Genomic DNA, 25,976 nt, shown 5'->3' on the forward strand with positions numbered 1-25,976 from the left:
TTGAATCATTATCTATCACCCTAGCAAACATTGCATTATATATTTGTGTTCAGAGGGGTTTGCCTGTAGGCTGTAGATTCTATGTAAAGTGTTTCAGAAATTATGAATAAGTTTTAAATTGTATTTAATATTATACTGGATGGGATATAACTTGTGATTAAGTGGCATGAATGTGGGTTATCTGGTGTTATTGACAAATCCTTCCCCACCTCCCATCCTTTCTTTAAGAAAGCGCACAGGTAGATCGATTGCTCTTCCCTTGCACCAACTATCCACTCTGCCAGCGATTCACCATGACTGAGAGCAGGAGCCGGTAAGGGGGCATGACGGGAAATGTAGTTACCAGCGCTGAGGCGCAGGCGCGACCACCATTTCTGTGACATCAGAGGTGGACTATAGCTCCCGGTGTGCCTTGGTGGGCTCCCTGCGCATGCGCAGTGTGGCAGTGCTCTGAGTACCAACACTGCCATCGGCTAAAGGCAAAGCTCAGAGCGTCTTCGAGCCTCCAGAAACCCGGTATGTTCGCTCACAGTTTAACATCTGAAATGGATATTACATTTTCCCCCTACCCGCACTTACCCCACCCACCAACCGACCAAACCCCCCTCCCCAACTTCCACGATCCCTTCACCCCCCTCATCCCCATCCCCCTCACCCCCCACCCCCATCCCCACCCCCCTCATCCCCCACCCCCCTCATCCCCCCCATCCCCCTCACCGCCCCCCCCCATTCCCTTCACACCCCCCTCATCCCAACCCTCCTCATTCCCCTCACCTCCCGCTCATCCCCCTCCCCTATCCCCCCATATCCCCTCATCCCCCACCGCCCCTCGTCCCCCACCGCCCCTCGTCCCCCACCGCCCCTCGTCCCCTACCCCCCTCATTTCCCTACCCCCTCATTCCCCTACCCCCCTCATCCCCCTACCCCCCTCATCCCCCTACCCCCCTCATCCCCCTACCCCCCTCATCCCCCTACCCCCCTCATCCCCCTACCCCCCTCATCCCCCTACCCCCCTCATCCCCCTACCCCCCTCATCCCCCTATCCCCCCTCATCCCCCTATCCCCCATCCCCCCATATCCCCCTCATCTGCCACCCTCCCTCATCCGCCACCCTCCCTCAACCGCCACCCTCCCCCATCCCCCATCCGCCACCCTCCCCCATCCGCCACCCTCCCTCATCCCCCATCCGCCACCCGCCACCCTTCCTCATCCCCCATCCGCCACCCTCCCTCATCCCCCATCCGCCACCCTCCCTCATCCCCCATCCGCCACCCTCCCTCATCCCCCACCCCCTTTATCCCTTCACCCCATCCCCACCCCCTTTATCCCTTCACCCCATCCCCACCCCCTTTATCCCTTCACCCCATCCCCACCCCCTTTATCCCTTCACCCCATCTCCACCCCCTTTATCCCTTCACCCCATCCCCATCCCCTTTATCCCTTCACCCCATCCCCACCCCCTTTATCCCTTCACCCCATCCCCACCCCCTTTATCCCTTCACCCCATCCCCACCCACTTTATCCCTTCACCCCCCTCATCCCCTCATTGATATCTAAAAGAGAGAATGTGCAAGGTTTTGGGGATAAGGCACGGAAGTGGGACTAGGTGGAATGCTCTTTCAGAGAGCCAGTGCAGACTTGATGGGCTGAATGGCCTCCAGTAAAGATTCTGTGATTCTGCTGTAAGGAGAACAGGTCCAGCTTCTCCAGCCTTTCCACATAACTGAAGTCCCTCAACCCTGACACCATTCTAGTAATTCTCCTCTGCACCCTCTCCAAGGCCTTGACATTTTTCCTAAAGTGTGGTACCCAGAATTGAACACGATATTCCAGTTGAGAATGTGAATCAAACCTTGATATTCTCCCTCCCTCATACCTCACCCAGAAGAGTCCATTCACTTACTAATGTGCTCTTGAACTGCAGAGATCGTCATGGTTGAATTCCATTCTGTGCTTATTCAACATCCACTTGTGTCCTTGCAGGGGTCACTGGGCAGTAATCAGATGCCAAAGCCCTAACTTGATTTTGAATCTCTGCTGGCGTGGGGGGGCACTAAGTCCAGGAGCAGCACCTTCCCTGACTGAGACCAGCCAACTTGATGTGAATCAAAGTTAGAACCTTGGGCTGTTGCAGCGCTGCTGCCCCATATCCTAACTCGCACCAAACCCCGTTCACCTATCACCCTTCCTGCTTGCTGACCTACATTGGCCAGTCCAGCAACACACTATCTTACAATTCACATCCCTGTTTTCAACTCAATCTATAGCATTGCTGTTTTTCTCGATTTCTGTGACCACCTCAGCCTCAACAGTATTTGGAGGGGAGACTTCCACTACTCTTTGTGTGAGAAGGTGCTTCCTGATTTCGCTCCTAAATGGCCCAGCTCTAATATTAAAATGGCACCCGTATAAATGGGTTCAGACAGTTGGGGGGCGGTGGGGGGGAATCACACTGGAGCCTCATTCCATTCCCACATGAACACCTCCTACTTGGAGTGAATAGGGAGCAGGAACTCTTGTCGAAGTGTCTCACCTCCAGAGCAGGGGGAGCTCTTGCTGACATCAGCAATGCAAACCAAGTCCAATTGGCTCAATACCTGCCCATCAAAACTCAAACTCTTTCCATTGACCAATGTTGATGGCCTTACTGGTGGGAATGGGTGATATCAGCACCCAATTTAATGTGTATTCATTAAAAATTAAATGAATTGCTTTTCTTTTTCCTCCAGAAGAATAAAGTTTGTAGCATTACTTGCAGAGAAATGTAGAGGATTTACAGTGCAGAAACAGGCCTTTTGTTTCTTTATTCTTTATGCTCCACAGGAACTTCATCCCACTCCATTTTCTCACGTAAGGCAGCTGCTGTGCACCTGTACAAAGTTGATAGTGGGGCTGTAAAAGGACAAATTGAAACAAAGGCCTGGAACCCCCCCATACCCAAGAGTGAAGGACTCCCAGCATTGTACCTCAGATTGAACTAAGTGTGGTCCCCAATACAGCAGAGTGAATGGGTAGTTGTGTTGTTCTCCGAGGAGTAATCCCACCCATTGAGTTTGTGTGCTGCTGATGAAATCTAGTTTGAAAGCACCGGTTGGGTTTCACCATTAATTATAAAGAGCAATAGTCTTTATTACTTGGGCCTAACTCATCAATAAATAACTCACGAAGTTAATTAAGTTTGATCAACCTCCTCCTTGATACGTAACTAACCTTTGTTATGGGTCACATTTGGATATAGGACCTTTTCTGTCTCTTGCCCCCTCTTTCGCAAGGAGTGAAAGCTTCCTCTTGCATCACCCTTGAGGTTGATCTGTTGTTCCAGAGAGAAAGGACCCTGGTGATGACTGCTGTGTGGATTGAGGAGGCTTTGCTGTCAGAAACCCGTCAGCAGGGATTGAGTATGCCCTGAGGGAACTGTGCGTAACCTGTGTGAGTTAACAGCACCAGGCTAAATTACTTATCTCGGGAAAAGCTCCAGGACTGGGGCCCTGACCTGGAAGAGAGGACGAGATGAATCCAGCCTTGGCATTTAGAAGCTTGTAGAAGGGAGAGAAAAGAAACAGTGAATTGAAATGTCAGTGTCTTCCTCTCACCATACAGACTTTAGTTGCTGTGCATTACTGTTCAGTGATCCTTGCTGGAAGTGTCTGTGTGTGTATACAAGAAGAGGGTGAGTGTGTGCACACGCTCGAGTGAGTTTATTGGATGCAAATGGGATCTTTGGTTGTGATGCCTCTTTGGTTGAATAGCCACTTAAGAAACATTTTCTGTGCTCATGAAGAGGCTAATTATAGCATCATCTCCCTACACATCGCCAACCCCAAGTGGCTCACACTTTGCTCTGGTCCTCCTCAACAAACTCAGTGCCTGACCACAAGACCTGCTCATCAATACAGTCAGGGGAACTATTGGTTTGGCTAATTCGTCATTTATTTTTATTGCAGACAAAAGCACTGTAACTGAGGCTGAACAACCTGTTCAATAACTGGGAGAAGCCTGCCGGGTCCGGCCACACAATGCCCGGTTCCTTGGATCCAGGGTCACTGCCTCCACCGTACTTGTCTGACGGTGAGCTGTGGACTGAACTTTAACAAGGTTTTTAAATAATTGAGGGGTCTAGGGTTTATATATAGAATAACAGATACTCAGGAGTGAATTACAGACTGGAATCTAATCGATGGGTTCGGGGTGGTTTATATATAGAATAACAGATACCTGGGAGTGAGTTGCAGACTGGAATCTAATCGAGGGGTTTGGTGGGGTTTATATATAGAATAACAGATACTCAGGAGTGAATTACAGACTGGAATCTAATCGAGGGGTTCGGGGTGATTTATATATAGAATAACAGATACCCGGGAGTGAGTTACAGACTGGAATCTAATCGAGGGGTTTGGTGGGGTTTATATATAGAATAACAGCTGCCTGGGAGTGAATTGCGGGCTGGAATCTAATCGAGGGGTTTGGGGGGTTTATGTATAGAATAACGAATACTCAGGAGTGAGTTATAGGTTGGAATTTAATTGAGTGGTTCAGGGTGGTTTATATATACAAATGGGATGGGGGTCTGATCAGGCTATCTTGTGTTCGGATGACATTGTAAACTGTTAGTGAATTTCAAGCATGTTATTTTTAGCATGGACTCTGACAGACCAATTTAACTGTCATCACTGCTGCAGGTTAATTTGTGACTATAAATAACGCGACTCTCCATTTACCCTCTCTCACCTCCAACCTCTCCCCTCCATCATAACACTTTTTAATTCAGGTCTGCCAACACCACTCTGCTGTGTAATGTTCTGAACTGTCCTCTCCTGTACTGCCTCAACTCCATTCTCCTTCCTTCCTGTATCTTCACTGCTTATGCCTGATCATATCACCTCTGCCTCGCCCTGCACATCGACTCCGGAAAGTAAGCAATGTTTCCATCTTATGATATCCTACAGCAGTTTTTAGTGGAATTATAGTTGGTTATTGGGAAAGGTTATTATGTAATTTTCTAATGTGATAAATGGGCAAGGCAATGCATTGAGAATGTGGGTAATTGCAGGGACATCAGCCGTGTGTTTGAACTCCTCATTCTTCCCCCACATCCCCTTCCCTGCTCCTCTCCCCCCTCTCCCCGTCCTCCCTTTTTTTCCCTTCTCCGTTCTCCCCCTCCCCTTCCCCCTCCATCGCCCCCCGCCTCCATCGCCCCCCGCCTCCATCGCCCCCCGCCTCCATCGCCCCCCGCCTCCATCGCCCCCCGCCTCCATCGCCCCCCGCCTCCATCGCCCCCCGCCTCCATCGCCCCCCGCCTCCATCGCCCCCCGCCTCCATCGCCCCCCGCCTCCATCGCCCCCCGCCTCCATCGCCCCCCGCCTCCATCGACCCCCGCCTCCATCGACCCCGCCCAGCTCCATCGACCCCCTCCTCCATTGACCCCCCCACCCTCCCTCTCCCCAGCCCCCCCCATCCGTCCTGGTGGCCTCGGCCTACAGATTCCCTGTGAATTTAGCTGCCTTCAAAAAGTAAATTGACAGAAGCTGTACCTGGATGTGCAGTGCAGTTCACCACGCTTCCACATACTTCAAAATCCTTCCAATAAATGTCTGTTCATGTGCAGGTGCAGTGGTTCTTATTAACTGAGATTCAGTGGGACCACCAGTAGCAGCAAGGAGCAGTTCTTCTGAGCTTGATGGCGGTGGCTGAGGGCGACATGTAGTGGTGAGAAATCAGGCTCAGACCTTCCAGGAGTGAAATCAGGAAGCTTTTATTCAGAAAGCATTGTGGAAATCTGGAACAATCTCCCTGGAAAGGCTGTGGATGTGGAAGTCAATTGGAGCTTTCAAGACTGAGATCAATAGAATTTTGTTGGTAAGGCAATTCAGATCAAATGCAGCTTAATGGGGTGGAGCTGAAGGTCAACCATTATCCAGTTGAATGGCAAATGGTCTTGAGGGGCTGAATGGCATCCTTCTGTTCCTGTGATCCCCTGCTCTGTTAATATTGCCCTGAGATCTTTCTTATTCCGGCACCTTGGATTGAAGTCTCATCCAGCTGTCACTCCCAGTACAGAAGGAGTGCTGCACCGTAGGAGGTGCCGTCTTTCAGATGAGATGATAAACCAAGGGTACGTCTACCCTCTTGTGGACGTAAAAGACTCGACTCGTTATTTTGAAGAAGAGCAGGGGAGTTCTCCTTGATGTCCTGGCCAATATTTATCGCTCAACCAATAAGCAAATGATCTGGCCATTTATCTCATAGCTGTTTGTGGGATCATGCTGTGCACAAATCAGCAGCCAAGTTTCCTACATTACAACAGTGACTACACTTCAAAAGTACTTCATTGGCGGCAAAGCCATTTGACATGTCCTGAGGTTGTGAAAGGCGCTATAGAAATGAAAGTGGGATTTTTGAGATTGCTGCAGTCTTTGATTGTCTGGTTTTCTTTTAATTACTGAAATCTGGCAGCTCCCACACTCTTCCTCTTTCCTTGGATGTTGTTTGGAATGGTTTGTTGTTTAACAGAAAAATAGAATGTTTGATAATTACTTGAAGTTTTAAGCAGTATATCAGCTGCCGTCTTCTTTGTCTTTGCTTTAACTGAGCCCAGAAATTGCCAGAACTTTATCTAACGCTGTGCTGAACTTGCCATGGGAGTGTTTGATGGAGATAGTGTAGAGGGAGCTTTACTCTGTATCTAACCCCGTGTTGTACCTGCCCTGGGAGTGTTTGATGGGGACAGTGTAGAGGGAGCTTTACTCTGTATCTAACCCCGTGTTGTACCTGCCCTGGGAGTGTTTGATGGGGATAGTGTAGAGGGAGCTTTACTCTGTATCTAACCCTGTGTTGTACCTGCCCTGGGAGTGTTTGATGGGGATAGTGTAGAGGGAGCTTTACTCTGTATCTAACCCCGTGCTGTACCTGCCCTGGGAGTGTTTGATGGGGACAGTGTAGAGGGAGCTTTACTCTGTATCTAACGCTGTGCATTATCTGGCATGTCCTAATTCCTTGTCACCAGGCTGGGCCGTGCTGGAATGAGAAGGCGACTGCACTGTGTCTGCACCATGATGCGTTGGTGCCTGAAGTGTTTCCGACTGGGCCGCAGGCGGCGAACGAAGCTCTTCCACCGTGCGAGGACCTTCTGGATCTACAGCAAGCTCTGTGCCAACTCCCTCATCTACAACTCCTTTACCAACTCTGATGTTGTCCTTGACTCTCTATTTGAACCCATCTATTGGCTGGTGGACCACGTGACTAGATGGTTTGGCGTGGTGAGTGTGGCAACTCCATGTTATTTTTATATTCACACTTGTTCCCCATCCTTCATTTCCCTCGAGAAGGTGGTGGTGAGCTGCCTTCTTGAACCGCTGCAGTCCCTGTGGTGTAGGTACACCCACAGTGCTGTTAGGGAGGGAGTTACAGGATTTTGACCCAGTGACAGTGAAGGAACGGTGATTCGTTCCCAGTCGGGATGGTTTGTGATTTGGAGGGGAAGCTCCAGGTGGTGGTGTTCCCACGCAACTGCCGCCCTTGTCCTTCTAGGTGGGAGAGGTCGTGGGTTTGGAAGGTGCTGTCGAAAGAACCTTGGTGAGTTGCTACAGTGCATCTTGTAGATGGTACACACTGCTACCACTGCGTCGGTGGTGGTGGGACTGAATGTTTAAGGTGGTGGATGGGCTGCCAATCAAGCGGGCTGTTTTGCTCTGGATGGTGTCAAGCTTCTTGACTGTTGTTGGAACTGTACTCATTCAGGCAAGTGGAGAGTATTCTATCACACTCCTGACTTGTGCCTTGTCGGTTGGGATGGACTCTTTCCTCCTGCTCATCCCCACATGTTCTCTGCAGATTCATTGCCTTTTCCATCTTCTCTCTTGCAGGTGTTTGTGATCCTGGTGATCATCCTGACAACCACAATTGTGATGATTGTTTATATTTGTGTCCTGCCGGTCATCATAAGCACATATCCTGTGGGCTGGATCGCCTGGCACCTCTGCTATGGGCACTGGAACCTGATGCAGATCGTATTTCATTACTACAAGGCCGTGCGGACACACCCAGGACACCCAGCAGAGGTACAGGTTCTTCGAATACAAGGCGGAGCCCTCAGGTGGGCAGGAGAGTACTCCAAACAGGAAGGGCGTGAGGATCGTGGCATGGTTTGAGAGGGTTTTTTTTGAGGCTATTCTGTGAAGGCATGGAGAGAGAGAGAAAAAAAGTGTATTGGAAAGGGAGTTTGTTAGTTGCACAGATATAGCATAATTCATGACTGTGTGATGTAAGCAATGGAGCAACCAGTTTGTGCCCAGCTTGTTGAAGAAACTTTAGTCTAATGTCATCCTCTAACTGTCCTGGGCGTGTTTGATGAGGACAGTGTAGAGGGAGCTTTACTCTGTATCTAACCCCGTGCTGTACCTGTCCTGGGAATGTTTGATGAGGACAATGTAGAGGGAGCTTTATTCTGTATCTAATCCCATGCTGTATCTGTCCTGGGAGTGTTTGATGAGGACAGTGTAGAGGGAGCTTTACTCTGTATCTAACCCTGTGCTGTACCTGTCCTGGGAGTGTTTGATGAGGACAGTGTAGAGGGAGCTTTACTCTGTATCTAACCCCATGCTGTATCTGTCCTGGGAGTGTTTGATGAGGACAGTGTAGAGGGAGCTATAATCTGTATCTAACCTCGTGCTGTATCTGTCCTGGGAATGTTTGATGAGGACAGTGTATAGGGAGCTTTAATCTATATCTAACCCTGAGCTGTACCTGTCCTGAGAGTGTTTGCTGGCACAGTGTAGAGGAAGCTTTACTCTATATCTAACCCTGTGCTGTACCTGCCCTGGGAGTGTTTGATGGGGACAATGTAGAGGGAACTTTACTGCATCTAACCTCGTGCTGTACCTGTTCTGGAAATGTTTGTTGGGACAGTGTAGAGGGAGCTTTACTCTGTATCTAACCCCATGCTGTATCTGTCCTGGGAGTGTTTGATGAGGACAGTGTAGAGGGAGCTATATTCTGTATCTAACCTCGTGCTGTATCTGTCCTGGGAATGTTTGATGAGGACAGTGTATAGGGAGCTTTAATCTATATCTAACCCTGAGCTGTACCTGTCCTGAGAGTGTTTGCTGGCACAGTGTAGAGGAAGCTTTACTCTATATCTAACCCTGTGCTGTACCTGCCCTGGGAGTGTTTGATGGGGACAATGTAGAGGGAACTTTACTGCATCTAACCTCGTGCTGTACCTGTTCTGGAAATGTTTGTTGGGACAGTGTAGAGGGAGCTTTACTCTATATCTAACCCCGAGCTGTACCTGACCTGCGAGTGTTTTCTGGGGACAGTGTGGAGGGAACTTTAATCTAACCCCGTGCTGTACCTGCTCTGGGGGTGTTTGATGGGAGAGTGTAGAGGGAGCTTTATTCTGTACCTACCCTGTACTGTACCTGTCCTGAGTGTGTTCGATGGGACAGTATAGAAGGAGCTTTACGCTGTATCTAACTTCGTGCTGTACCTGCCCTGGGAATATTTGATGGGGATAGTGTAGAGGGAGCTTTACTCTGTATCTAACCTGTGCTGTAGCTGATCCATTCTGCGTATTACATGTTTAACTCTATCTTTATTCCCAGGGCAAAAGTGACATTCCGATGGTTTCAATCTGCAGGAAGTGTATCAATCCCAAACCAGCCCGTACCCATCACTGCAGCATTTGTAACCGGTAAGAGTGGTCCCTGGGGCAGTGGGGAGGGCCAGTGGTTCCTGGAGCGGGAGCAGGAACCCCACCGTGCCAGCAGCCAAGCTGTCCTGCTGCCACTACTGCGCACACAGTCTCTTGGCCTGTCACCTAGTGTTAAAATCCTGGCCTGTTATTAGTCTCAAATCACTGGCACTGGAGGGCCTTAAGTTTGTCTCTGGCTGTTTTTCATATGTGGGGAAGCTGAATTGTTCTTGTTACAGCAGAGCTGGTTAAGAGATTTGATGCTGATGTTTAAATCATAAGGGGTTTAGGTAGAGTAAATAAGGAGAAACTGTTTTCAGTGGCAGGAGGGTCAGTAGCCAGAGGCTACAGATTTAAGGTGATTGACAAAAGAACCAGAGAGGAGATGAGAATTATTTTTTATGCAGTGAGTTATTCCGAACTGCAATGTGCTGCCTGAAAGGGCGTAGTGAGCAGATTCAATAGTAACTTTCCACAGGGAATTCAATAAGCATTTGAAAAGGAACAACAATTGCAGGGCTTTGGAAAAGAGCAAGGGGATGAGGGTGAATGGGAAAAGTTGGATAGCTCTTTCAAAGAGCTGGCAGCAACAACAGGGTGTTCATTTCCTTTTTCTACCTTTCTCACCCTATTGGCATTAGTTCTTGCTTTACTACAGAGAAAGGAGCTAGCTGTTTGGTGAGTATCTGGTGAGTGGTTAAAGTTTATTCTATCGCTAAGGTTTAAAATGGTATATAAATTGGTGGTAAAGTTAATAAAATATATTTAAAAAGCAATATAAATAAGTGAACAATATAGTTAAGTAATTATTTAAAACAAATTAAGAATGGCAGTACAGGTGAAGTGTCAAGGCTGCAACATGTGGGAGCTCCTGGATAACATTGTGATCCAGGGCAAACACATCTGCAGCAAGTGTTTGCAGCTCGAGGAACTTCAGCTCAGAGTCACTGAGCTGGAGGCTGAGCTGCAGACCCTACGACACGTCGGGGATGGGGAAAGTTACCTGGATGCGTTTTACCAGGTGGCAGTCCACACCACTTAGGATAGGGTTTTCTAATTTGGTCAGTGGTTAGGGACAGGAGGGTCTGACTGAATGAGGCAGGTAAGGGGATCAGAGGGCAGGAGTGTGAACCTCTGCAATTGTCCAATAGGTTTGAGGTTCTCTCAGCTTGTTTGGATGAGAGTGGGGCTGCAGGGTGCATGAGCAAACTGACCACGGCACCGTGGTACAGGAAACTATTTAATTGGAAGGAGCTAAAAGAAATGTAGTAGTAGGGGACAGTATGGTGAGGGAAATTGACACTGTTCTCTGCAGCTATGAGTGAGAGCCCAGACGGCTGTGTTGCCTGCTCAGTGCCAGGGCTTGGGACATCCACTCAGGGCTGGAGAGGAACTTGCATTGGCGGGGGAGGATCCGGTTGTCGTGGTCCATGTAGGTACCAATGACAAAGGTAGAACTAGGAAAGAAGATATGCTTGAGAGTATGAGGAGCTAAGTACTAAATTGTAAAGGAGAACCTCAAAGGTTATAATCACTGAATTGTTACCTGATCTGCGTGCAATTGGCATAGGGTATATAAAATTAGAGAGATGGAACACATGGCTCAAAGACTGATGTGGGAGAAGTGGGTTCCATTTCATGGGGCACTGGCACTAGTAGTGGGGAAAGTGGGGGCTGTACCGTTGGGACGGTCTACACCTGAACTGTGCTGGGACCGGTGTTCTTGCAAACTGCATAACTAGGGAAGTAGAGAGGGCTTTAAACTAACTAGTGGGGGCAAGGGATCAAATGTGGAAAAATGTGGTATATCAAAGAGTAGAGACAAGGTAAGAGAAGAAAATAATAATATGGGAAAGGAGGGTTGGAGAATGGCAGAAAGGGTCGGAGGGATGAAACCTAAGAATGCACCAAGAATCAAGACTAGATGTCACAAAGGTAACAAAAAGACAACTAAAGGCTCAGTATCTGACTGCGCGTAGCATTCATAGCAAAGTAAAAGAATTGATAGCGCACGTTGTAGTAAATAAATATGATCTGATAGCCATTACGGAGACATGGCTGCAGGATGACAAGGATTGCGTCCTGGTGGAGACGAGGAATAGTAGGGGAAAGAAGTCACTAGTGGGAGTGGTTTACAGGCCTCCTAACAATAATCATGGTGTAGGACAATGGAGACAAGAAGAAATATTGGATGCTTGTGATAAAGGGATAGCAATAATCATGGGTGACTTCAATCTACATATCAACTTGAAAAATAAGATGGGTAGTAGTAGCTTGGATGTGGAGTTCATAGAATGCTTTCGAGACAGTTTCTTAGAGCAGCACCTTCTGGAACCGACCAGAGGGCAGGTTATATTAGACTTGGTTTTGTGTAATGTTACAGGATTAAATAATGAACTGAGTAAAGACACCCTGAGGTAGCGACCACAATATGATTGAATTTTACATTCAGTTTGAAAAGAAGAATAGTGGTTCTAAGACTAGTATTTTAAACTTAAATAAGGGCAACTGTGTAGGCATGAAAGTTGAGCTAGCTGAAGTGAACTGGGATACTGGGCTCGGGGATAGATCAATAGAGAAGTAGTGGCAGACATTTAAGGGGATATTTCAAAATACTCAGAATAAGTATATTGCTACTATAAAGAAAAACTCTTAAGGGAGGGCCCACCATCTGTGGTTAACTAAAGAAGTTAGGGAAAGCATCAAACTTAAGGAAAAAGCATATAACTGCGCAAAGCTGAGCGGCAGGTCAGATGATTAGTCAGAATGTAAAGAACAGCAGAGAATGACTAAAAGGTTAATCAGGAAAAAGAAATGAGAGCATGAGAGGAAGCTAGCTAGAAATGTTAAAATGGATAGCAAGAGCTTCTTCAGGTATTTAAATAGGAAAAGAGCAAGTAAACTGAGTGTTGGTGCTCTAGAGATTGAGAATGGAGAGCTAATAATAGATAATAAGGAAATGGTGGATGAAATTAACAAATATTTTGCTTCTGTCTTCACTAAAGATGATACAAAAAAATTCCAATAATCACTGTAAATCAGGAGGTGGAAGGGAGAGAGGAACCTGGTGAAATTACAATCACTAGGGAAGTGATACTGAGCAAACTGATGGAGCTGCGGGCTGACAAGTCTCCGGGTCCAGATGGATTTTATTCTAGGGTCTTAAAAGAGGTGGCTAATGATGCATTGCTCTTAATTTTCCAAAATTCCCTAGATTCGGGATAGTTTCCATCAGACTGGAAAGTAGCAAATATAACCCCTCTATTCAAGAAGGAAGGGAGGCAGAAAACAGGAAACTACAGGCCAATTAGTTTGACGACTGTCATGGGAAGATGTTAAAGTCGATCATTAAAGAGGTTATAGCTGGGCACTTAGAAAAATTCAAGGTAATCGGGAAGAGTCAACATGGTTTTGTGAAAGGGAAATCATGTTTAACCAATTTTTTTTTCGAGTTCTTTGAAGGACTAACATGTACTGTGGATAAAGGGGAGCCTGTAGATGTACTGTACTTGGATTTCCAGAGGCATTTGATAAGGTGCCACATCAAAGGTTATTATGGAAAATGAAAGCTCATAGTGTAGGGGTTAACATATTAGCCTGGATAGAGGATTGGCTGGCTGGCAGAAAACAGAGTGCTTAAATGGGCCTTTGTCAGATTGGCAGGATTTGACGAGTGGAGTCTCATGGAAGTCTGTGCTGAGGCCTCAACCTTTTACAATTTATATTTATGACTTAGCTGAGGGGAGCGATGGCATGGCAACTAAATTTGCTGATGACACAAAGATAGGTCGGAAGTATGTTGTGAGGAAGACATGAGTTTGCAGACGGATATAGATTAGTCGAGTGAGTGGGCAAAAAATCTGGCAGATGAAGTATACTGTGGGAAAATGTGAAGTTGCTCACTTTGGCAGGAAGAATAAAAATGTAAAGTATTACTTAAATGGAGAACGACTACAAAATTCAAAGGTGCAGAGGGACCTAGGTGAGTCACAAAAAGTTAGTGTGCAGGTACAGCATGTAGTCAAGAAGGCTAATGGAATGTTATCCTTTATTATAAGAGGAATTAAGCATAAAAGTAAGGATGTTATGCTTCATTTATACAGGGCATTAGTGAGACCGCATCTCAAATACTGTGTGCAGTTTTGGTCTCTTTATTTAAGGAAGGATGTAAATACATTGGAGGCGGTTCAGAGGATGTTTACTAGATTGATACCTGGAATGGGCGGGTTGTCATATGAGGAAAGTTTAGACAGACTGGGCTTGTTTCCACTGGAGTTTAGAAGAGTGAGGGGTGACTTGATTGAAGTATATAAGATCCTGAACGGTCTTGACAAGGTGGACGTGGAAAGGATGTTTCCTCTTGTGGGTGAGCCCAGAACTAGGGGGCACTGTTTTTAAAATTAGGGGTCACCTTTATAGGACAGAGAGGAGGAGAAATTTTTTCTGAGGTTGTGCGACTTTGGAATTCTCTGCCTTAGAGACGGGGCCACTGAATATTTTTAAGGTAGGGGTAGATAGATTCTTGTTAGGCAAGGGAATCAAAGGTTATTGGGGGCAGATGGGAATGTAGAACTTGAAGCAAACAGATCAGCCATGATCTTATTGAATGACTCAAGTGGCTGAATGGCCTACTTCTCCTATTTCCATGTTTGCATATTCATACATGATGAGCCGAATGGCCGCCTCTTGTGCTGCCCAATTCTATGAGATGATCTTGGGATTCAGCGCTCCTTTGATGGGAGGGCGGAGGGTGTATTGTGTGCGTGTGTGCATGTTGGGAGAAGAGGGGCTGGGTGGGGTGGAGGTTATCAGGGTAGGACAGGATGGCGCTCTGCAGTGGTGGCTCCCATGGTAGAATAGGCGACAAGGCAACAGCGGGTCAATGACTGTGAAACTACCCCTGAAAGAAGTCTCCTTGCCATTAAAGCTTGGGATGTGGGCATCGCTGGCAAGGCCGGCTTTTATTGTCCATTCATAATTACCCTGAGAAGATGGTGTTGAGCTGCTTTGATTCTTAAACCTGGTAGTGGTTTGGTACGACTGAGTGCCTTGCTCGGCTGCTTCAGTGGCCGTTGGTGAAGGGCTAGAGTCACATATACGCCCAGACTGGGTAAGGACAGCAGGTTTGCTTCCTCGAAAGACATGTGAATCAATGGGTTGTTTTTTACATCAGTCTGACAGATCTTTGATAGTTTTTACTGAGAGCAGACTTTATTTGAAGACCAAGACTAGACCATTAACCAGCACTTTATTATCTTTCAGATGTATCTTGAAGATGGATCATCACTGTCGTATCCTTTCTGCACTTGAATGTTTTACAATTTTTTGATATTTTAATTCTCTCCCAGGTGAGTTTGTCTGTCCTGGTGACCTATCTTAGGCACCCAGTTCAGCTAACACTCCCAGGACAGGTACAGCACGGGGTTAGATACAGAGTAAAGCGCACTCTATACTGTCCCCATCAAACACTCCCAGGACAGGTACAGCACGGGGTTAGATACAGAGTAAAGCTCCCTCTACACTGTCCCCATCAAACACTCCCAGGGCAAGTACAGCACAGGGTTAGATACAGAGTAAAGCTCCCTCTACACTGTCCCCATTAAACACTCCCATGACAGGTACAGCATGGGGTTAGATACAGAGTAAAGCTCCCTCTACACTGTCCCCATCTAACACTCCCAGGGCAGGTACAGCACGGGGTTAGCTACAGAGTAAAGCTCCCTCTACACTGTCCCCATCAAACACTCCCAGGGCAGGTACAGCACGGGGTTAGATACAGAGTAAAGCTCTCTCTACACTATCCCCATCTAACACTCCCAGGGCAGGTACAGCACGGGGTTAGATACAGAGTAAAGCTCCCTCTACACTGTCCCATCAAACACTCCCAGGATAGGTACAGCAGTGGAGATAACCAATAGCTGAAGGCCAGGTAAACTCATACTGGTAGCGTTAAAGGGGTGAAATAAAAGAAGGGTCTGTAATCTTGTTTTCTCCCCAGGTTTCCATCGTTCCTCCTTAACTTTAGGGCTCAGCTTGGCTGAATAACTGCGTGGGCCATTACAACCATCGATACTTCTTCTCCTTCTGCCTGTTTATGACACTGGGCTGTGTGTACTGTAGTGTGAGCAGCAGGGAGCTGTTCGTGGATGCATACTTCACTATTAATGTAAGCACCAAGTCCCTTTACATTGATGTGCTGGAATGATCTGCCTCAAAAAAAGGTTTCTTTATATGGAATTTATAACAGGCCATTCAGCCCAACTCGTCCATGCCAGTGTTTATGCTCCATTTTCCTCCCATCTTTATTCATCCTTCATTCCTTTCTCCTTTATTTACTTATTTAACATCCCCTTAAATGTGTCTGTTATTCACCTCAATTTTTAAAATTTGTTCATGGGATGTTGGTGCCACTGGCTAGGCCAGCATTTATTGCCCATCCCTAATTGCCCTGCCCTTATTTAGAGATCATTTAAGAGTCCACCACGTTGCTGTGGTTCTGGAGTCACATGTAAGCCAAACCAGGTAAGGACGGCAGATTTCCTTCCCTCAAGGGCATTAGGTTTTTACGAATCGACAATGGTTGATTTCATGGTCATCAGATTTCTTAATTCCAGATTTTTATTGAATTCAAATTTCAGCATCTGCCATGGTGGGATTTGAACCCGGGTCTCCAGAGCATTACCCTGGGTCTCTGGATAATACCACTATGCTGCTGCCTCCCCTGAAATTACTTCCTGTCATAGTAAGTTCCACCTTCTCACTGGGCAAAGAAATTTCTCCTGAATTCCCCATTGGATTTATCAGTGACTGTCTAATATTTATAGTCCCCAGTTTTAATCACGTCCACAAGTGGAAGCAGGATCTCTTTGTCTACCCTATTTGAAATCTCTTAATAATTTTGGAGACCTCTATCAGGTCATTTCTCAGACCCAGCATGTTAGGCCTTTCCTGCTATTTTTATAACCTCTCACTTCTAGTAAAATTCTTGCAAGAAAGTTTCTTTCTAATTTTGGAAATGTAGGAGGGGTGGCCGAAAAAGCTAGCCTCAGTTCCCTAAACTCAGGATGCCATTCGTCCAAAATGACTGTCTGGTCTCTTTCCTCCCGAAATAGAAATTAAAAACAGCTGAGTATTTTATTGACAAAGTTTAAACTGGGCCCTGCTTCTAAACCCATAATTTTGACCAATCAGTGTGTTTTATCAAGTGGACATCCTGCACAGCCACAGTTAAAAACTTACTGCAACCAGCTCCCTGATGGATCAGTGGATAAAGACGTCCTGAGTAACACAAATTGGAAGATCCCGGGTTGGTTGAGTTCTGCTGGGGGTTTGGTCTGGGCTGGGAGAGTTGACATTCAGTGAGGAGGAACAGTTGTCTGAGATTCCCACTTCCTTAGCTCTGTGGGTAGCATTCTCATCTGAGTCAGAGGGTAGTGGGTTTAAGTCTTACTCCAGTGACTTAATGACAAAAATCTAGGCTGATGTGAATAATGAGGGAGTGCTCCACTGGCTGAGGTCTCGACTTTTGGATATGACTTTAAACCACCTGCCCCCTCAGGTGGCAGTATTTCAAAGAAGAGGAGGAGAGTTCTCTCCGGTGTCCTGGCAAAGATTTATTCCTCAGCCAATACTACAGAAATAAATGATGTAGCTACTGTTGCATTTCTGTTTGTGGAATCTTGCTGTGCACACATTGGCTGCTGTGGTTCCTACATTACAACAGTGACTACATTTCAAATATACTTCCTTGCCTGTTAAACGTTTTGGAATGTTCTGAGGTTGCTGTAGAAAGGCAAATTCTTAACATTCTTTATTTTCTACTCTAACGTGTTCCCTTGTCCTCCCCCATACTCTAAAATATATTGGAGAAAATCTGCTATTTATTCATTTTTATTTTCTTTTAGAGGACTGATTTGTCTCTTAAATAACTAAAAGAATCTTTGATAATGAGAAGGTTGTTTAAGGTACCGGTGAAGTGTGGTTTCCCCTCAGCTCCTGACTAATGAACCCTCTCTCTCTCTCTCTCGCTTTCCCTCCTGCAGACAGCCACACAGACTCCAGCTCCCACCATATCATTCCGAGAAAAGATTTTCCACAAGTGTATCATTTATCTCTGGGTTCTCTGCAGGTCAGTGCCCTGGTATAACATTCCTTTCTCATTTATTGCAAAGGGAATGGAATATAACAGTAGGGAAATTTTGCTACAGTTGTATAGGGTGTTGGTGTGACCGCATCTGGAATACTGTGTACAGTTTTGGTCTCCTTGCTTGAGAGAGGATATAATTGCATTAAAAGCAGCTCAGAGAAGGTTCTCTTGACTGATTCCCGGGATTGGGGGTGGGGGGGGATTATTTTATGAGGAAAGGTTGGACAGGTTGGGCCTTTACCTGTTGGAGTTTAGAAGAATGAGAAGTGATCTTATTAAAACATAGAAGATTCTGAGGGGACTTGACAGGGTGAATGCTGAGAGAATGCTTCCTCTTGTGGGAAGAGACTAGAACTAGGGGACACAGTTTAACAATAAGGGATCTCCCATTTAAGATGGAGATGAGGAGAAATTTTTTTCTCTCAGAAGGCTGTTAGACTGAAGAATTCTCTTCCCCAGAGAGCAGTGGAGGCAGGGTCATTGAATATTTTGAAGGCTGAGTTAGATAAATTCTCGAAGACAGGGGAGTCAAAGGGGACAGGCAGGAAAGTAGAGTTGAGACCATAACCAGAGCAGCCATGATCTTATCAAATGGTGAAGCAGGCTCGAGGGGCCGAATGGCCTACTCCTACTCCTGATTCGTAGGTTCATATGTAACCACCCTAGTGCTTGTCTTGTGGGATCTTGCTGAGCACTGAATGATTGCTACTGTTGCATGATAAGGACATTCACTTCACTTAAAAGTAACTTACTCAGTGATGTATTATGGGATGTTTCTGAGATTTAATAATAAGGCACCAGATAAATGTAGTGTGCCTCCTCCCCCTGTTCCCTCCTTTCCCCAGTTAAAGATTCTGGGTGTATGGAGGATGTGAATGTTGGAGTTTGATACTTGAGGTGTGGTTGATTTGTGCTCTCTCTTTCTGTGTCTCCCCCTCCATTCCAGTTCTGTGGCCCTCGCTCTCAGTGGCCTCACCCTGTGGCACACGATCCTCATTCTCTGTGGGGAGACCAGCATCGAGAGGCACATCAACAAGAAGGAACGTCAGAGGCAGCAGAAGAAAGGCCGAGTAAGTTGTCAGAGTCTGAAATACAGAGCACCCTGTGCTCAGACAGTGGCTCTCTTTGCACACTGGGCTAAGAAGTCTTCTATGTTGAGGGCAGCATTGGGTGGTACACGAGGCGGGAGGTAACCGGTGTTGGAGATGGGAGAGGATTGGTGGGGGGGCAGTGTTGGTGTTACAGGGTTTTGGGGGGTCAGTGTTGGGTGTTACGGGTTTTGGAGGGTGGGGCAATGTTGGGTGTTATGGGGTTTTGGGGGTCAGTGTTGGGTGTTACGGGTTTTTGGAGGGGGTGCAATGTTGGGTGTTATGGGGTTTTGAGGGCCAGTGTTGGGTGTTATGGGGTTTTGGGGGGCAATGTTGGGTGTTATGGGGTTTTGGGGGGCAATGTTGGGTGTTATGGGGTTTTGGGGGACAGTGTTGGGTGTTACGGGTTTTTGGAGGGGGGGCAATGTTGGGTGTTATGGGGTCTTGGGGGCCAGTGTTGGGTGTTATGGGGTTTTGGGGGGCAATGTTAGGTGTTATGGGGTTTTGGGGGGCAGTGTTGGGTGTTATGGGGTTTTGGGGGACAGTGTTGGGTGTTACGGGGTTTTGGGGGGCAGTGTTGGTGTTACGGGGTTTTGGGGGTCAGTGTTGGGTGTTATGGGGTTTTGGAGGACAGTTTTGGGTGTTACGGGGTTTTGGGGGGCAGTGTTGGTGTTACGGGGTTTTGGGGGGCAGTGTTGGGTGTTTATGGGGTTTTGGATGGGGGGGGCAGTGTTGGGTGTTACGGGATTTTGGAGGTGGGGCAATGTTGGGTGTTACAGGGTTTTGGAGGGGTGGCAGTGTTGGGTGTTACAGGGTTTTGGGGGGCAGTGTTGGGTGTTACGGGATTTTGGAGGGGTGGCAGTGTTGGGTGTTACAGGGTTTTGGAGGGGGGGGCAGTGTTGGGTCGCAGAAGAACATATGAAAATTGGCCAGAATCCTCAGTGATTGCTGTCAGGTATCCAATGGTGAAATGAGGTGATCCAGGCATTGGGCTAGACTATGATGTTCTTTTGTAGTCAAATAGCTTGATGCAATACCCAGCTGGCCTGGGCATGAAGGATGGCAGCCTTTGTCAGTTACTGTGGGATCAGTGCCTGAGATTCAGACCCTAGCAATGAAGGAATAAGCAGAGTGTTGTAGTTTTTTCATTGAGTGTCCGGTTCATTTCTGGCTTAGACCCATGAGATTCCCTGTGTCCCAGTCCCACGTTGGAATTCGCCGAGTAACATCATCCAGAGGCTGTCCTCTAGAACAGGGAGTGGCGCAGGGTCTGGAGTTGCCACTTGGGTGGCAGGAGTGGGCGAAGATGGGGGTGGCACAGGGTGTGGGGATGGGGCTAGATTAGTCCCTGAATCAAAAACCAGAATTGAAGTGGTCCCTGTGAAGTGATCACCTCGGCCCGTGTTCCTCTGCTGTGTCTATAGGCAGTGAGTCACACTCCTAACAAAGTTGGTCTCTATCTTGGGGTGGGTTCAGTTACAGAACTGTGGGAGAGAAAGGACCGACTGAAAAATGCCATGTGTTTGTTCTTTTTTCTTGTGTCTGTGAATTTTCTTTGCTTATTAAGGCATGGGATGTAGTTGCAGGGAGCCAGACGCCTTTCCATTTCAGGCTTCCAGTGTCCCCATCAAACACTCCCAGGACAGGTACAGCATGGGGTTAGATACAGAGTGAAGCTCCCTCTAGTCTGTCCCCATCAAACACTCCCAGGACAGGCACAGCACGGGGTTAGATACAGAGTGAAGCTCCCTCTACACTGTCCCAGTATTATGTAAGTCCCAGTCCTAGTAGTGTACACAATACTGAACCAGCCACCCCTTGATCTCTTTGGGTGAGAGATGATATTTATTTCACTGGAAGCTGCCTTGATCTCATTTTCGACTGAATCTTTACAATTTCCTTCTTTTTGGTCAGGTTTTCAGGAATCCCTATCATGCTGGCAAATTGAACAACTTGAAATTGTTTCTTGGAATTGAAAAACGAAGGTAAACGCTTACATAGAATTCCACAGAAATCACACTGTCAGCAGCCATCACCCCAATCATTCCACCTTTACCCTCCATGTAAGCAAATTATTCCAATCATATCTACTCGTCCTGTTCCCCATCTCTTTATTCTTCTTTTTCTGGTTACAGCACAGAAGACCACCAGTTGGTCCATCAGTCTGTGTCAACTCTTGAGCAATTTAGCTAGTCTCACTTCCCAGCCCTTTTCGCTGCGGCCTTGCAATTTTTAACCCATCTGGTGCTTATCCAATTCCTTTTGAAAGCCATGATTGAAACTTTCTCCACCACACTGTCAGACAGTGCAGTTCAGATTCTAATCACTCGCTGTTGAAAGATATTTTTCTCATGTCACTATTGCATCTTTAGCCAATCAGTTTAAATCTGTCCTCAGTTTCTCAACCCTTCCATAAAAATCAGAAGAAATAGGATCAGGTGTTGGCTATTTGGCCCATTGAGCCTACTCTGCTATTCAGTAAGATCATGGCTGATCTGATTGTGGCCTCCACTTTCCTGCCTCCACCACCAACCATCTCGCAACCCATAACCCTTGACTTGTTGATTAAAAATCTGTTGAACTCAGCCTTGAATATATTCTATGACCCAGGCTCTACTCTCTCTGTGGAAGATAATTCCAAAGACTAATAACCTTTGGGGAGAAGAAATTCCTCCTCATGTGTGTCTTAAATGGAAGACCCCTTGTTTCTAAACGTTGCCTGCTGGTTCTAGATTCCCCCACAAGAGGAAACATCCTCCCAGCATCTGCTTAACCTTTCCTCATAAGATGAACCCTTCATCCCAGAAATTAGTCTACTGCACCTTCCCTGAATGCTTCCAAGTATAATCCTTCTTAAGTAAAGAGACCATATCTGTACACAGTGCTAGGTGTGGTCTCACCAATGCCCTGTGCAGCTGTGCAAGAAGACTTCTGTATTTTTATATTCCATCCCCTTTGCAGACAACATTCCATTTGTCTTCCTAATTACTTGTTGTTACTTGCATGCTAACGTTTTGTGATTCATCTACAAGAACACCCAGATCCTTCTGTACTGTAGCATTCTGCAGTCCCTATCCATTAAAATAATATGCTGCCTTTCTATTTTTCCTGCCATAGAGGACAACCCCACATTTTCCCACATTACACTCCATCTGCCAATTGTTTGCCCCCTCACTTTAACCTATCTATATCCCTTTTCAGGCTCTTCGTATCCTCCTCGCAACTTGCGTTCCTACCTATCTTTGTCTCAACAGCAAGTTGGGCTACAATACAGTCTGTCTCTTCTTCAAAGTCATTCTTATAGATTGTAAATAGTTGAGGCTCCAGCACTGATCCCTGTGGCACTCCACTACTTAGTTTGCCTTCCTGAAAATGACCCACTTATCCCAACTCTTTTTCTGTTACTCCTTCCTCTATCCATACTAATATATCACCCCCAACACTGTACGCTCTCATCTTGTGTTGTAACTTTTTATGTGGCATCTTATCCAATGTGTTTAGGAAAGCCAAATATATGACATCTACTGGTTCCCCTTTATCCACTCTGCTTGTTATATCCTCAAAGAACTCTAATAAATTTGACAAACACAATTTCCTTTTCACAAAACCATGTTAACTCTGTGACTGTATTATGATTTTCTAAACGTCTTGCTACTACCTCCTTAATAATGGATTTTACCATTTTTCCCAATGACAGGTGTTAAGACTAACTGGTCTATAGTTTCCTGCTTTCTGTTTCCCTCCTTTCTTGAATAGTAATGTTACATTTGTGGTTTTCCAATCTGGTGGGACCTTTCCACAATCTAAGGAATTTTGGAAGATTAAAACCAATGCATCCTTTATCCTGCAGCCACTTCCTTTAAGACCCTAGGATGCTTCCCCTCATGTCCAGGGGCACTTCTTGAAGCGTTAACTCTGTTTCTCTCTCCACAGACGCTGTCAGACCTGCTGAGTTTTACCAGCATTTTCTGTTTTTATGTCCCAGGGCACACGTCAGCCTGTCGTCCTGTTCTTTTTCCGAGTACTTTTTCTCTAGTAATCGTGATGGTTTTAAGTTCCTCCCTTTTGCCTCTTGATTTTCTAGTATTCTTGTATGTTTTGTGTCTTCTACTATGAAGACAGATAAAAAATACTTGTTCAAAGTCTCTGCCATTTCCTTGTTTCCGATTAACTCTACAGTCTCACCCTCTGAAGGATCAATGTTCACTTTAGCTACTGTCTTCCTCTATATATACTTGTGAAACCTTTTACTGATTTTATATTTCTTGCTAGTTTTCTCTCATATTCAAATTTCTCCTCTATACTTTTTTAGCCATCCTTTGCTGATTTCTAAAATTTTCCCAATCTTCTAGATTATCACTAATCTTTGCAGCATTGTATGTTTTTTCTTTCTGGTTCTATTCTTATATATCTAATAGCCAGAGAATCATGCAATGGCTTCTCTTCCTGCTCGAACCATTACCTCTGTTCCCCAAGGAACTATCCTTGGCCCCCTTCTATTTTTTTTATCTACAGGCTGCCCCTCGGTGATGTCATCTGAAAGCAGCATTAGTTTTCACACGTATGTTGATAACACCCAGCTCCACCTCACCAGCACCTCTCTCGACTCCTCCTCTGTTGCTAAATTATCAGACTGCATATCCAACATCTGGTATTGGATGAGCAGAAACTTCCTTCAATTAAATTTTAGGAAGACTGAAGCCATTATTTTCAGTCCCCACTCCAAACTCTGTTCCCTATCTATTTTAAGTACAGCCAGACTTTCTAGTATCTCCTTTTCATGAAATTTTAGCCCATCCGGTATTTCAGCTATCTCCTTTCACTATGACTTGGGCAGCATCTTCTTCCTTGGTGAAGACAGGTGCAAAGTACTCAGTACCTTAGCCGTGACCCCTTCCTCCATGCATAAATCCCCTTTTAATTCCTTAATTCGCCCAACTCCTTTTACTTTTTCTATGCCCTTAGATTTTTGGATTCCCTTTTATGTTGTTTGCCTGATTTCTCATACTCTTTCTATGCTCTTATTTCTTTTGCAGCTGTATCCAGCACATAGCGGGTTTAATGTTCTGGAAATAATTGTATTGACGGCTACTCTGTTTGTGTTTCAGTCACTGGATTACTCGCTTGCTGCTCCCCTCATCTCACCTGCCTTATGGAGATGGCATGACATGGGCACTGCCATCAACCTTCAGTGTGGATAAGGCCATATTGGCAATTTGATGAGAGATAACAAGAGAGACACCTTTTTGCTCACCTGATGAGGGACAACAGAAGATAAACCTCTTTGTTCACTAAGAGGATGGTGTGTGAATCAGAGGGAAGGAACTAATGGCTTGTGGACTTTCCTGCTCCTCTGGGTTTAGTGAAAGATGAGAACTTTTGAACTAGAAAACTTCAAAATGATCCAAAGTGATCGGCTGGTGCTCCTTGTGTTCAAAGGCAATAATCACAGGGTCAGTGAAGCAATAAAGCACCCAATGGTCGTGAGGAGATTTAATTTCTAAAGCCATGATACTGTGCTTCCTCAGATGGGAGTTAATCAGGGACTTTTTTTAAATATAAAGATTTAAGGACTGTTTTATATAAAAAAAACTAAGCTATTATTGTATAATGATTACTTCCTTTGATGTTGACCTTGGGTGTTCTTGAAACATTAAATATTCTTGACTGGGAGTAACTCAAGGGGCCCTGGTAAAGAGCGGTTTAGCTGTGTTAGGGAGAAGAGGTAGGCTTTTCAGATATCCACACCTCTTCACAGCAAACTCCTCTCCAGAACCCCAATGGACCAAATCCCTTCCCATTCCCCTTAGCTCTGTTGCAATAAGATTCCAGTGAATCAAATTCCTTCCCATTTGCATTTATTGCAGTGGGAGCAATTGTAGTCTAGCCTTTGAACAGTTTGTTGGTTTGTGGTTTTTGAATATTGTGTCTGGGTTAAAGGGCTTTGTTTTGCTGCAGTCAGTTGTATTTATTTTTAAGCTTGATTCCATCTGATGCTTGTGTTGAGCAGTAGTGTGGTTCCTGAATTAGACTGTCGTTGCTGATGATAAATGAATCAGTGTTATAGAGTACAGAACTGCACTCCCAGTCTCCACTGCGATTGGAGAGTGGGATGACCATCACTGAGCCTGGGTGGGTGGGTAGGTAGGTAGAAGCAGGCCGCCTGGCCAAAACTGGTACTCTTTCCCCCAATTTTTTTTTTTGCAGTGTAAATAATGGAAGTTTAACTGAAATTGTAATGACTCTGTTTTTAATATTACCCACTCCAAGTCCTGCTGATTGGTTTCTTTCTCATTCTCTACTGAAGCAGGAATCTGCCTCAGCTCAGGTAACTGGTTTGAGCGTGCAAGCTGAGAATGGCCCCTGGCATCAGTGGCTCAACTGGATGTCCCTGTAGATTCAAACATTATTCCTGAATTTTACATTAAAATCTACTAATGTCACTGTGTACACCTTACTGGAAAACAATGTGCAGCCTGGTTAAGGACCAGTCAGTCTCTATTCTGATGCCCCACTTTCCCTGTTAAATATTCCAGCTGCAAACACTCTGACAAGCCACTCTTGATAAATGAGTATTATGTATAGAAGCACCCTGGGTTTCAGGGGAACTGTACTCCAATATAACCCAAAAAGAAACCGTGATGTTCCTTTTTGGACCTGCTTCAGTGTTTATCCTTATTTAAGTGTAGCTGCGCCATCTTTATGATAATATATGGTTAATGTGACAAATAATTTCAATACACAGCTAAACACTGAATAGTCTGATTGGAGCTGGAGATTCCAAGTAACCGTTACAAATAATAAAGTCTTCAATTCACCAGCTTGCCAATTGTTGTAATTTCTCCAAACCTCCCCTCCCTGACTGTTGGAAAGGGGGAGTTGCTTTGCACTGTCAATTTCAAATTTACCAGTTACAGAATCTTAAGTGCTCCATTTATTTGCATAGAACTTATACCACAGAAAACAGGCCATTCAGCCCAACCTGTGCTCCATGTGAGCCTCCTCCCAAACTCTGCATATCCTATTCCTCTCCCCCTTAATTATTCCCATAAAT

The 25,976-nt window shown here is 45.8% G+C and overlaps 1 protein-coding gene across 3 annotated transcripts; it reads left to right on the forward strand.

The window, feature by feature from the left end:
* The first annotated feature begins 383 nt into the window (after nucleotides 1-383).
* Nucleotides 384-25,744, forward strand: zdhhc16b (zDHHC palmitoyltransferase 16b). Of its 3 annotated transcripts, XM_078565084.1 has the most exons (12): nucleotides 384-516; nucleotides 3,945-4,068; nucleotides 5,606-5,856; nucleotides 7,004-7,256; nucleotides 7,863-8,057; nucleotides 9,600-9,688; nucleotides 14,951-14,979; nucleotides 15,721-15,854; nucleotides 17,731-17,816; nucleotides 18,781-18,904; nucleotides 20,837-20,907; nucleotides 24,031-25,744. In XM_078565084.1, exons 4-12 carry the CDS (start codon nucleotides 7,020-7,022, stop codon nucleotides 24,140-24,142), a joined length of 1,077 nt encoding a protein of 358 aa, XP_078421210.1. In that variant the 5' UTR covers nucleotides 384-516; nucleotides 3,945-4,068; nucleotides 5,606-5,856; nucleotides 7,004-7,019; the 3' UTR covers nucleotides 24,143-25,744. The 3 variants fall into 3 exon arrangements, with proteins under 3 accessions (XP_078421210.1, XP_078421209.1, XP_078421211.1); XM_078565083.1 differs by lacking the exon at nucleotides 5,606-5,856; XM_078565085.1 differs by lacking the exons at nucleotides 5,606-5,856; nucleotides 17,731-17,816 and having other exon boundaries at nucleotides 24,031-24,877.
* Nucleotides 25,745-25,976: the final 232 nt, after the last annotated feature.

This window comes from Cetorhinus maximus, chromosome 20, assembly GCF_964194155.1.
Source record: "Cetorhinus maximus chromosome 20, sCetMax3.hap1.1, whole genome shotgun sequence".
NCBI classification, from domain to species: domain Eukaryota; kingdom Metazoa; phylum Chordata; class Chondrichthyes; order Lamniformes; family Cetorhinidae; genus Cetorhinus; species Cetorhinus maximus.

Excerpts from the sequence above, each read along its gene's own strand:
- zdhhc16b (XM_078565084.1), top strand. The coding sequence starts at position 7,020 with ATGAGAAGGCGACTGCACTGTGTCTGCACCATGATGCGTTGGTGCCTG. Across the intron at positions 7,257-7,862 it reads TGACTAGATGGTTTGGCGTG|GTGTTTGTGATCCTGGTGAT; the intron begins GTGAGTGTGGCA and ends TCTCTCTTGCAG. Across the intron at positions 8,058-9,599 it reads ACCCAGGACACCCAGCAGAG|GGCAAAAGTGACATTCCGAT; the intron begins GTACAGGTTCTT and ends CTTTATTCCCAG.